Source organism: Lolium perenne, chromosome 4 (assembly GCF_019359855.2).
Source record: "Lolium perenne isolate Kyuss_39 chromosome 4, Kyuss_2.0, whole genome shotgun sequence".
In the NCBI taxonomy this organism is placed as follows: domain Eukaryota; kingdom Viridiplantae; phylum Streptophyta; class Magnoliopsida; order Poales; family Poaceae; genus Lolium; species Lolium perenne.
Window position 1 is genome coordinate 300,154,667 of NC_067247.2, and position 11,083 is coordinate 300,165,749.

Sequence of the window (11,083 nt, forward strand, 5' to 3'; positions counted from 1 at the left end):
GGCCGCACTCGCGTTCTTGCATAGCACGGGTTTTAAACCACCCTTGGGACAAGCCTCGGAGGAACGCCCGGTTTGACTGTTTCTCCAGGGCCAGGCCCTGGCGAGACGAAAATCGACAACGCTGTTCGCGCGGGAGCTCCGCCTCGGCATGGCGGGGGAAGCTGAAATCCCAGCGGCGCGGTGCGGCAAAGGTAGGGGTAACCTCCCTCTTCGGTTACCCTCTCCATTAACCCCCTCTCAAATTTTTCGTTTTCCCAAATACCGCACCGACAGCGGCGGCGGCGCTCTAGATCTGGCTGCGGCACATCTCCCTTCGGTCTCCGACGCCGGAGCAGGGTCCTCTTCTCCAGCCGCGGAGGAGCGTGCGCACATCTACGGTGGCTTTCGAACCGTGTCCATCGTCCGCCATGACGGAGGTAAGGGGAAACTCCTCTGCTCTACAGCAGTGTTCGATTCATGTTCGTAGAACTGGTTGGGTTCGATAAGACCATTCGTAATGCATAGATCTTGTTTGAGTAGACCGACCAGCTCCAACTTGTGCATCATGCCGCAGCACTCATCATTTGCGTACAAGCCTGGATCCTGATGGTGCACAAGAGAGCAGTTAGGCATGCTGCTTATCCTCGTGTAACTTACGGACCTATGTTACAACGAGATCAGCACAGGATTGCCAACCTAAACAACATCTACAACTGCAACGACGTAGAGGCCATCCATATGCTACGAATGAGAAGAACCCCTTTCTATGCACTTACGAAAACATTCAGGGAAAGAGGACTGCTAACTGATAGCATCCACACCTCTGTCGAAGAACAAGTCGCAATGTTTCTTCATGTCGTCGATCATAACCAGAGGTTCAGAGTCATCCATAACACATTCAGGCGATCCACGAGGACTATCTCTCGGTAGTTCCAGCAGGTGTTGTACGCAATTCGGGAGCTCAGAGGTGAAATGGTCAAGCCAGCATCAATGAACACACCAACCAATATCAAGAACAGCTACAGGTTGTTCCCCTATTTCAGGGTTAGTACAAAATCACGTTCCTTCTACCTATCAGATGTGTGCTACTGTAAGAAACATGATTGTATGCTAATCTTTTTACAGGATTGCATTGGGGCTATTGATGGTACTCACGTCACTACAAAGGTACCGAGATCAATGTCTGCAGCATTCCGCAGGAGGAAGCACTACACCATCCAGAACGTGCTAGCAGCTGTGGATTTCGATATGAGGTTCACCTACGTGCTTGCTGGGTGAGAGGGTTCAGCTCACGATGCGAGCATCCTGGCCGATAGCTTGTCAAGGCCTGATGGGTTGCAAATCCCTGACGGTAAGTTCTACCTTGGAGATGCAGGATATGCATGCCGACCTGGAATTCTACCTCCCTTCAGGAAAACAAGGTACCACATCAACGAGTTCTCTACGAAGCACCGACCTCTGAATGCGAGAGAGTTGTTCAACCTCAGACACTCAGCCTTATAGTCACCATTGAGAGGGCCTTTGCTGCATTGAAGAACAGGTTCAAGGTCATTGACCAGAAACCGTTCCACACGTTTGACACTCAAGTAAATCTGGTCCTTGCTTGCTGCATTCTTCACAACTGGATCCTAGGTTGGGGCAAGGATGAGTTCTTCGAAGAGGTTATCACTTTTGATGAAGTAGAGACCGGCCATGGCGTGGAAGCAGGCGACAATGATACCTGGAAGGTGAAGAGGCAAGAGTGGGCAGACGCAATGTGGGAAGCCAGAGGCAACACCACCATCTGAGAAGAAGTGAAGAAGAAGTGAAGAAGAAGAAGAAGAAGAAGAAGAAGTGAAGAAGAAGAACCCATATGATCCCCTGTTTCTCGAACCCTTTTCGATCCCCCTAATGATAAACTGCAATTCGTAGTAGCTAGGGAGCATTGTGTTATGAACTACCATTCATAGTAGATACGGATGATTTCGTGAACTGATTGCAACTATTATGAACTGTGATTTCTGTGTGATGGGAGGTGATAGCATGGTAAGGCTACCCGTCGTAGAGAAGAGGTAACCGTAGACATGCCTGGATGGTACCAAACAGGCCTAATATCATCTCCTTCAAGGATTTGGGCTTGGTTGCAGGTAAACAAACAGAAATTGGCCCAGCCGATTGATACGTCTCCGACGTATCGATAATTTCTTATGTTCCATGCCACATTATTGATGTTATCTACATGTTTTATGCACACTTTATGTCATATTCGTGCATTTTCTGGAACTAACCTATTAACAAGATGCCGAAGTGCCGATTCTTTGTTTCTGCTTGTTTTGGTTTCAGAAATCCTAGTAAGGAAATATTCTCGGAATTGGACGAAATCAACGCCCAGGGGCCTATTTTTCCACGAAGCTTCCAGAAGTCCGAAGACGAAACGAAGTGGGGCCACAGGGAGCCCAAACCCTAGGGCGGCGCGGCCCCCCCTTGGCCGCGCCGCCCTGTCATCTGGGGCCCCTGGGCCGCGCCGCCCCTGTCATCTGGGGCCCCTGTGCCCCCTCCTGACTTGCCCTTCCGCCTACTTAAAGCCTCCGTGACGAAACCCCCAGTACCGAGAGCCACGATATGGAAAACCTTCCAGAGACGCCGCCAACGCCGATCCCATCTCGGGGGATCCAGGAGATCGCCTCCGGCACCCTGCCGGAGAGGGGAATCATCTCCCGGAGGACTCTACGCCACCATGGTCGCCTCCGGTGTGATGAGTGAGTAGCCTACCCCTGGACTATGGGTCCATAGCAGTAGCTAGATGGTTGTCTTCTCCCCATTGAGCTATCATTGTCGGATCTTGTGAGCTGCCTAACATGATCAAGATCATCTATCTGTAATTCTATATGTTGCGTTTGTTGGGATCCGATGAATAGAGAATACTTGTTATGTTGATTATCAAAGTTATATCTACATGTTGTTTATGATCTTGCATGCTCTCCGTTACTAGTAGATGCTCTGGCCAAGTAGATGCTTGTAACTCCAAGAGGGAGTACTTATGCTCGATAGTGGGTTCATGCCTGCATTGACACAGGACGATGACAGAAAGTTCTAAGGTTGTGTTGTGCTGTTGCCACTAGGGATAAAACATTGATGCTATGTCTAAGGATGTAGTTGTTGATTACATTACGCACCATACTTAATGCAATTGTCTGTTGCTTTGCAACTTAATACTGGAGGGGGTTCGGATGATAACCTGAAGGTGGACTTTTTAGGCATAGATGCAGTTGGATGGCGGTGTATGTACTTTGTCGTAATGCCCAATTAAATCTCACTATACTCATCATGATATGTATGTGCATGGTCATGCCCTCTTTATTTGTCAATTGCCCAACTGTAATTTGTTCACTCAACATGCTGTTCGTCTTATGGGAGAGACACCTCTAGTGAACTGTGGACCCCGGTCCAATTCTCTTTACTGAAATACAATCTACTGCAATATTGTTCTACTGTTTTCTGCAAACAATCATCTTCCACACAATACGGTTAATCCTTTGTTACAGCAAGCCGGTGAGATTGACAACCTCAGCATTTCGTTGGGGCAAAGTACTTTGGTTGTGTTGTGCGAGTTCCACGTTGGCGCCGGAATCACGGTGTTGCGCCGCACTACATCCCGCCGCCATCAACCTTCAACGTGCTTCTTGGCTCCTCCTGGTTCGATAAACCTTGGTTTCTTTCTGAGGGAAAACTTGCTGCTGTGCGCATCATACCTTCCTCTTGGGGTTCCCAACGAACGTGTGAGTTACACGCCATCAAGCTCTTTTTAAAGCGCCGTTGCAGGGAGATCAAGACACGCTGCAAGGGGAGTCTCCACTTCTCAATCTCTTTACTTTGTTTTTGTCTTGCTTAGTTTTATTTACTACTTTGTTTGCTGCACTAAATCAAAATACAAAAAAATTAGTTGCTAGTTTTACTTTATTTGCTATCTTGTTTGTTATATCAAAAACACAAAAAATTTAGTTACTTGTTTTACTTTACTTAATATCATGCATGTTTTTATTACACTAGTTTGGCATAATGGACAAGAATGAGCTTCTATTTCTATTTCCTGATTTAAAACATGGATTGTTTGATGCGAAAATTAAAAAACCTATGGAATCTTATTTGCATGCTGGTAGTAATATTAGTATGAACGCTTTGAACACCATTGTTGATAATAATATAGAAAGTTCTAAGCTTGGGGAAGCTGGTTTTCATGATCTTTTTATTCCCCCAAGCATTGAGGAGAAGATTTACTTTGATGATACTTTGCCTCCTATTTATGATAATGATATTGGTCTTTTAGTACCGCCTGTTATGGAGGATAAATTTGATTATGATTACAATATGCCTCCTATATTTGATGATGAGAATAATAATGATAGCTACTTTGTTGAATTTGCTCCCACTACAACTAATAAAATTGATTATGCCTATGTGGAGAGTAATAATTTTATGCATGAGACTCATGATAAGAATGCTTTATGTGATAGTTATATTGTTGAGTTTGCTCATGATGCTACTGAAAGTTATTATGAGAGAGGAAAATATGGTTGTGGAAATTTTCATGTTACTAAAATACCTCTCTATGTGCTGAAATTTTTGAAGCTACACTTGTTTTATCTTCCTATGCTTGTTACTTTGCTCTTCATGAACTTGTTTATTTACAAGATTCCTATGCATAGGAAGCATGTTAGACTTAAATGTGTTTTGAATTTGCCTCTTGATGCTCTCTTTTGCTTCAAATACTATTTCTTGCGAGTGCATCATTAAAACTGCTGAGCTCATCTTAATGGCTATAAAGAAAGAACTTCTTGGGAGATAACCCATGTGTTATTTTGCTACAGTACTTTGTTTTATATTTGTGTCTTGGAAGTTGTTTACTACTGTAGCAACCTCTCCTTATCTTAGTTTAGTGTTTTGTTGTGCCAAGTAAAGCCGTTGATAGAAAAGTAAGTACTAGATTTGGATTACTGCGCAGTTCCAGATTTCTTTGCTGTCACGAATCTGGGTCTACCTCCCTGTAGGTAGCTCAGAAAATTAAGCCAATTTACGTGCATGATCCTCAGATATGTACGCAACTTTCATTCAATTTGAGCATTTTCATTTGAGCAAGTCTGGTGGCCTAATAAAATTCGTCAATACGAACTGTTCTGTTTTGACAGATTCTGCCTTTTATTTCGCATTGCCTCTTTTGCTATGTTGGATGAATTTCTTTGATCCACTAATGTCCAGTAGCATTATGCAATGTCCAGAAGTGTTAAGAATGATTGTGTCACCTCTGAATATGTTAATTTTTATTGTGCACTAACCCTCTAATGAGTTGTTTCGAGTTTGGTGTGGAGGAAGTTTTCAAGGATCAAGAGAGGAGTATGATGCAACATGATCAAGGAGAGTGAAAGCTCTAAGCTTGGGGATGCCCCGGTGGTTCACCCCTGCATATTCTAAGAAGACTCAAGCGTCTAAGCTTGGGGATGCCCAAGGCATCCCCTTCTTCATCGACAACATTATCAGGTTCCTCCCCTGAAACTATATTTTTATTCCATCACATCTTATGTGCTTTGCTTGGAGCGTCTGTGTGCTTTTGTTTTTGTTTTTGTTTGAATAAATGCTTTTGTGGGAGAGAGACACGCTCCGCTGGTTCATATGAACACATGTGTTCTTAGCTTTTAATTTTCATGGCGAAGTTTCTTCTTCGATAAATTGTTATATGGTTGGAATTGGAAAATGATACATGTAGTAATTGCTATTAATGTCTTGGGTAATGTGATACTTGGCAATTGTTGTGCTCATGTTTAAGCTCTTGCATCATTTACTTTGCACCCATTAATGAAGAAATACATAGAGCATGCTAAAATTTGGTTTGCATATTTGGTTTCTCTAAGGTCTAGATAATTTCTAGTATTGAGTTTGAACAACAAGGAAGACGGTGTAGAGTCTTATAATGTTTTCAATATGTCTTTTATGTGAGTTTTGCTGCACCGGTTCATCCTTGTGTTTGTTTCAAATAAGCCTTGCTAGCCTAAACCTTGTATCGAGAGGAAATACTTCTCATGCATCCAAATACTTGAGCCAACCACTATGCCATTTGTGTCCACCATACCTACCTACTACATGGTATTTCTCCGCCATTCCAAAGTAAATTGCTTGAGTGATACCTTTAAACAATTCAAAATTTATCACCTCTGATTTGTGTCAATGTTTTATAGCTCATGAGGAAGTATGTGGTGTTTATCTTTCAATCTTGTTGGGCAACTTTCACCAATGGACTGGTGGCTTCATCCGCTTATCCAATAATTTTGCAAAAAGAGCTGGCAATGGGATTCCCAGTCCCAAATTAATTAACAAAAATAGACACTCCTCCATGGTATGTGATTGTTGGACGGCACCCGAAGGATTCGGTTAGCCATGGCTTGTGTAAGCAAAGGTTGGGAGGAGTGTCATCATAATAAAACTAAAATAAAAAAGCACTCCTTCATGGTATGAGATTGTTGGCAGGCACCCGAGGATTCGGTTAGCCATGGTTTGTGAAAGAAAGGTTGGAAGGAGTGCCACACAAAAATAAAATAAAATGGGAGCCGCTCTTTGAAGGTTTGTCTGGCAAGGGGGTTAGAGTACCCGCTACCATTCGTTGACAACAACATACACCTCTCAAAACTTTATTTTTATGCTCTCTTTATGTTTTCAAAATAGAAGCTCTAGCACAAATATAGCAATCGATGCTTTCCTCTATGGAGGACTATTCTTCTACTTTTATTGTTGAGTCAGTTCACCTATTTCTCTCCACCTCAAGAAGCAAACACTTGTGTGAACTGTGCATTGATTCCTACATACTTGCTTATTGCACTTATTATATTACTCTATGTTGACAATATCCATGAGATATACATGTTACAAGTTGAAAGCAACCGCTGAAACTTAATCTTCTTTTGTGTTGCTTCAATGCTTTTACTTTGAATTATTGCTTTATGAGTTAACTCTTATGCAAGACTTATTGATGCTTGTCTTGAAGTGCTATTCATGAAAAGTCTTTGCTTTATGATTCACTTGTTTACTCATGTCATATACATTGTTTTGATCGCTGCATTCACTACATATGCTTTACAAATAGTATGATCAAGATTATGATGGCATGTCACTCCAGAAATTATACGTGTTATCGTTTTACCCTTTCGGGACGACGAGAACTAAGCTTGGGGATGCTGATACGTCTCCGACGTATCGATAATTTCTTATGTTCCATGCCACATTATTGATGTTATCTACATGTTTTATGCACACTTTATGTCATATTCGTGCATTTTCTGGAACTAACCTATTCACAAGAGGCCAAAGTGCCCGTTGCTGTTTTGTGCGTGTTTTGGTTTCAGAAATCCTAGTAAGGAAATATTCTCGGAATTGGACGAAATCAACGCCCGGGGGCCTATTTTTCCACGAAGCTTCCGGAAGTCCGAAGACGAAGCGAAGTGGGGCCACGAGAGCCCAAACCCTAGGGCGGCGCGGCCCCCTTGGCCACGCCGCCCTGTCATCTGGGGCCCCTGTGCCCCCTCCGACTTGCCCTTCCGCCTACTTAAAGCCTCCGTGACGAAACCCCGGTCACCGAGAGCCACGATACGGAAAACCTTCGAGAGACGCCGCCAACGCCGATCCCATCTCGGGGATCCGGAGATCGCCTCCGGCACCCGGCCGGAGAGGGGAATCATCTCCCGGAGGACTCTACGCCGCCATGGTCGCCTCCGGTGTGATGAGTGAGTAGCCTACCCCTGGACTATGGGTCCATAGCAGTAGCTAGATGGTTGTCTTCTCCCCATTGAGCTATCATTGTCGGATCTTGTGAGCTGCCTAACATGATCAAGATCATCTATCTGTAATTCTATATGTTGCGTTTGTTGGGATCCGATGAATAGAGAATACTTGTTATGTTGATTATCAAAGTTATATCTACGTGTTGTTTATGATCTTGCATGCTCTCCGTTACTAGTAGATGCTCTGGCCAAGTAGATGCTTGTAACTCCAAGAGGGAGTACTTATGCTCGATAGTGGGTTCATGCCTGCATTGACACAGGACAAGGATGTGAAAGTTCTAAGGTTGTGTTGTGCTGTTGCCACTAGGGATAAAACATTGATGCTATGTCTAAGGATGTAGTTGTTGATTACATTACGCACCATACTTAATGCACTTGTCTGTTGCTTTGCAACTTAATACTGGAGGGGGTTCGGATGATAACCTGAAGGTGGACTTTTTAGGCATAGATGCAGTTGGATGGCGGTCTATGTACTTTGTCGTAATGCCCAATTAAATCTCACTATACTCATCATGATATGTATGTGCATGGTCATGCCCTCTTTATTTGTCAATTGCCCAACTGTAATTTGTTCACCCAACATGCTGTTCGTCTTATGGGAGAGACACCTCTAGTGAACTGTGGACCCCGGTCCAATTCTCTTTCTTTGAAATACAATCTCGCAATACTGTTGTTCTCTTGTTTTCGCAAACAATCATCTTCCACACAATACGGTTAATCCTTTGTTACAGCAAGCCGGTGAGATTGACAACCTCACTGTTTCGTTGGGGCAAAGTACTTTGGTTGTGTTGTGCAGGTTCCACGTTGGCGCCGGAATCCCTGGTGTTGTGCCGCACTAAATCCCGCCGCCATCAACCTTCAACGTGCTTCTTGGCTCCTCCTGGTTCGATAAACCTTGGTTTCTTTCTGAGGGAAAACTTGCTGCTGTGCGCATCATACCTTCCTCTTGGGGTTCCCAACGAACGTGTGAGTTACACGCCATCACCGATGCAGCCCGATCTACCAAACAACAAGCCAATTTTGGCTCGTGGCTCGTTCTGGACGCGCAAGTGTGGGGCCGACAGAACGGATCGTAGCGAACAAGAGGGGGGGTGAATGGCGCTACGGCAATTTTTAGTCTTTTTCAAGTTTTATGCAACGGAAGGTAAAGGTGTGACTTTTAGCAATGGGGGTGATCCTACAATGAAGCTAGAGCATGTGCAACAAGTAAAGGAATCAACAAGATAAACAAAGTGAGGAGCGAGACAACCGGGGGGGCGCGAGGCGAGTCGAGGTTTGTTTCCCGCAGTTCCCTCCACTAAAGGAGGTACGTCTGCGTTGAGGAGGTGCTAGTCTCACACAAGAGACTAGGCGGCCACACCACGAAGGAAGGCCTCACCCTCTTCCTCGAGAGAGCTCCACGGAGGTGCTCTCCCTCTTCCACTAAGGCACCGGTCGAGGCGGTGATTCCTTCACAAGGTTGGGGCGAGCTCCACACACACAAGGATGCTCCCAACACCCTATGGAGCTAGTACATCACCAAGCTAGACTCCATAGCTGCACATCTCCAATGCTCCACCATAGGAACCCATCACCAATGCTCCACCAAAGGAACTCTTCCAATGCTCCACCAAGAAACTCTCCAAGGCTCCACCAAGAAACTCTCCAAGGCTCCACCAAAGGAACTCCCCAATGCTCCACCAAAGGAACTCTTCTCCAAGATCCACCAAAGGAACCCTACCACCAAGATCCACTAAGGAATAGCTAGTATTTGTGAAATCTCTCTTGGTAGAACTATAGATCGGGGTCTCCTCCACCTATCCTCAAAATTAGGGCAAGATTGGTTGGAGGGGGAAGGAGATCCACAAGGATTAAGCTCAGCAACAATGGAGGAGAGAGAAGGGGAAGAGATAAAATCGGGTGGGGAAGAAGGGGCCCTTAAATAGGCTCCTCCAAATCCAACCGTTACACCCAGTTTTGGCCTAAGCGGTACTACCGCTTTGGGGCAAGCGGTACTACCGCCCTGAGTTCGAAATCACCCCATATCTGGTCAAAGGACCCAGAGCGGTACTACCGCCCGCGGTACCGCTCGTGGTACCGCAATGGGGTCCAGAGCTTAATAGATCCAGAGCGGTACCAGGGCAGTACCGGAGCGGTACAACCGTAACTCGTTACTGTACCTCAAACGGTACCTTGAGCGGTACTACCGCCCCAGGTACTGCAGGGGTACCGCAACTCGTTCTGGGGGACGAAATCAGCGCAGAACACAGAGCGGTACCGAGGGCGGTACCTATAGGGGTAGCGGTACTACCGCTACAGGTACCGGTAGTACCGGCCTGGCTAAAACTGGTTTTCTTCCCTTTTTCTCTCCAACTTTGTTACCTCGCTAAACGCACACAAAACCGGAAAACCTATCAACTACGCTTCAGTCTTCCGATCTTGACGCGTCCGGCGAGGTCACCGTGTACTTGCAAATCTAACAATGATACTCAAGGCACACGGTGAGATTACTCAAGTGTTGTCATCAAACACACAAAACTTGGGGTATGAATTTTGCTCTTACAATCTCCCCCTTTTTGGTGTTTGATGACAACACAAGAGTTGACAATAACATATGATATTATGATGAGAACATTAGATTTGCAAAAACTAGACGGAGCTCCCCCTACACATGTGCATATCTTGAATATGTCTTTGAATACAAATACACATGTTATAGAGACATCACTCCCCCTAGTTTTTACAAACCAAGCGCATATGCAACATAGATAGATGACATGTTCAAGAGGCATATGCACAATATGGAGGCAATATGAGATCATATACGGAGATTTGGGTGAAGTTATCATACCATAGCCTTGAGAATACCCAAACTCACAATAGAATGCCTCCATGGGGTTGTTGATGTAGTCGAGAGACAAGATAAGCAACTAGAACCAAACGGCTACAAACAACAAAGGTCTCCATCCACCTAGGAACTTCTCCCCCTTTGGCATCGGAACACCAAAAAGGAGGGGAACGAAACTAGAGAGATGGAGAAAAAGAACATACAACCAAGCTTGCAAAAATCACGAGAAAACAAGCTTGGAGGAGGTTCTCAAAAACAAAAAGAAGAAAGCAAAGAAGAAAGACAAAACAAGGTCATGAAGAACCGAAAAACCCGCAAAGAGGGGGTGTTGGTGGCCGAAGCCACCGTGTAAGAGTAAAGTAGTTGTGGGGTCGCGTAGATGTATCTAGGACTCACGGACTACAACTCAACATGAAGCTCATAAGTCACTTAATTGACAAATAGCAAATGTTTTGGATTTCTTTATGCATTA

At 44.8% G+C, this 11,083-nt stretch overlaps 1 protein-coding gene across 1 annotated transcript; it reads left to right on the plus strand.

Annotated features, from left to right (window-relative positions):
* The first annotated feature begins 951 nt into the window (after nt 1–951).
* LOC139830196 (uncharacterized) lies at nt 952–1,766 on the plus strand. Its single transcript, XM_071818201.1, has 3 exons — nt 952–1,023; nt 1,105–1,253; nt 1,355–1,766. Exons 1-3 carry the CDS (start codon nt 952–954, stop codon nt 1,764–1,766), a joined length of 633 nt encoding a protein of 210 aa, XP_071674302.1.
* Nucleotides 1,767–11,083: the final 9,317 nt, after the last annotated feature.

Bases quoted from the DNA above. Each gene is read 5' to 3' on its own strand.
- LOC139830196 (XM_071818201.1), top strand. From the start codon at position 952: ATGGTCAAGCCAGCATCAATGAACACACCAACCAATATCAAGAACAGC. The intron at 1,024-1,104 runs GTTAGTACAAAA...ATCTTTTTACAG, and splicing joins GGTTGTTCCCCTATTTCAGG to GATTGCATTGGGGCTATTGA. The intron at 1,254-1,354 runs GTGAGAGGGTTC...TTGGAGATGCAG, and splicing joins TTCACCTACGTGCTTGCTGG to GATATGCATGCCGACCTGGA.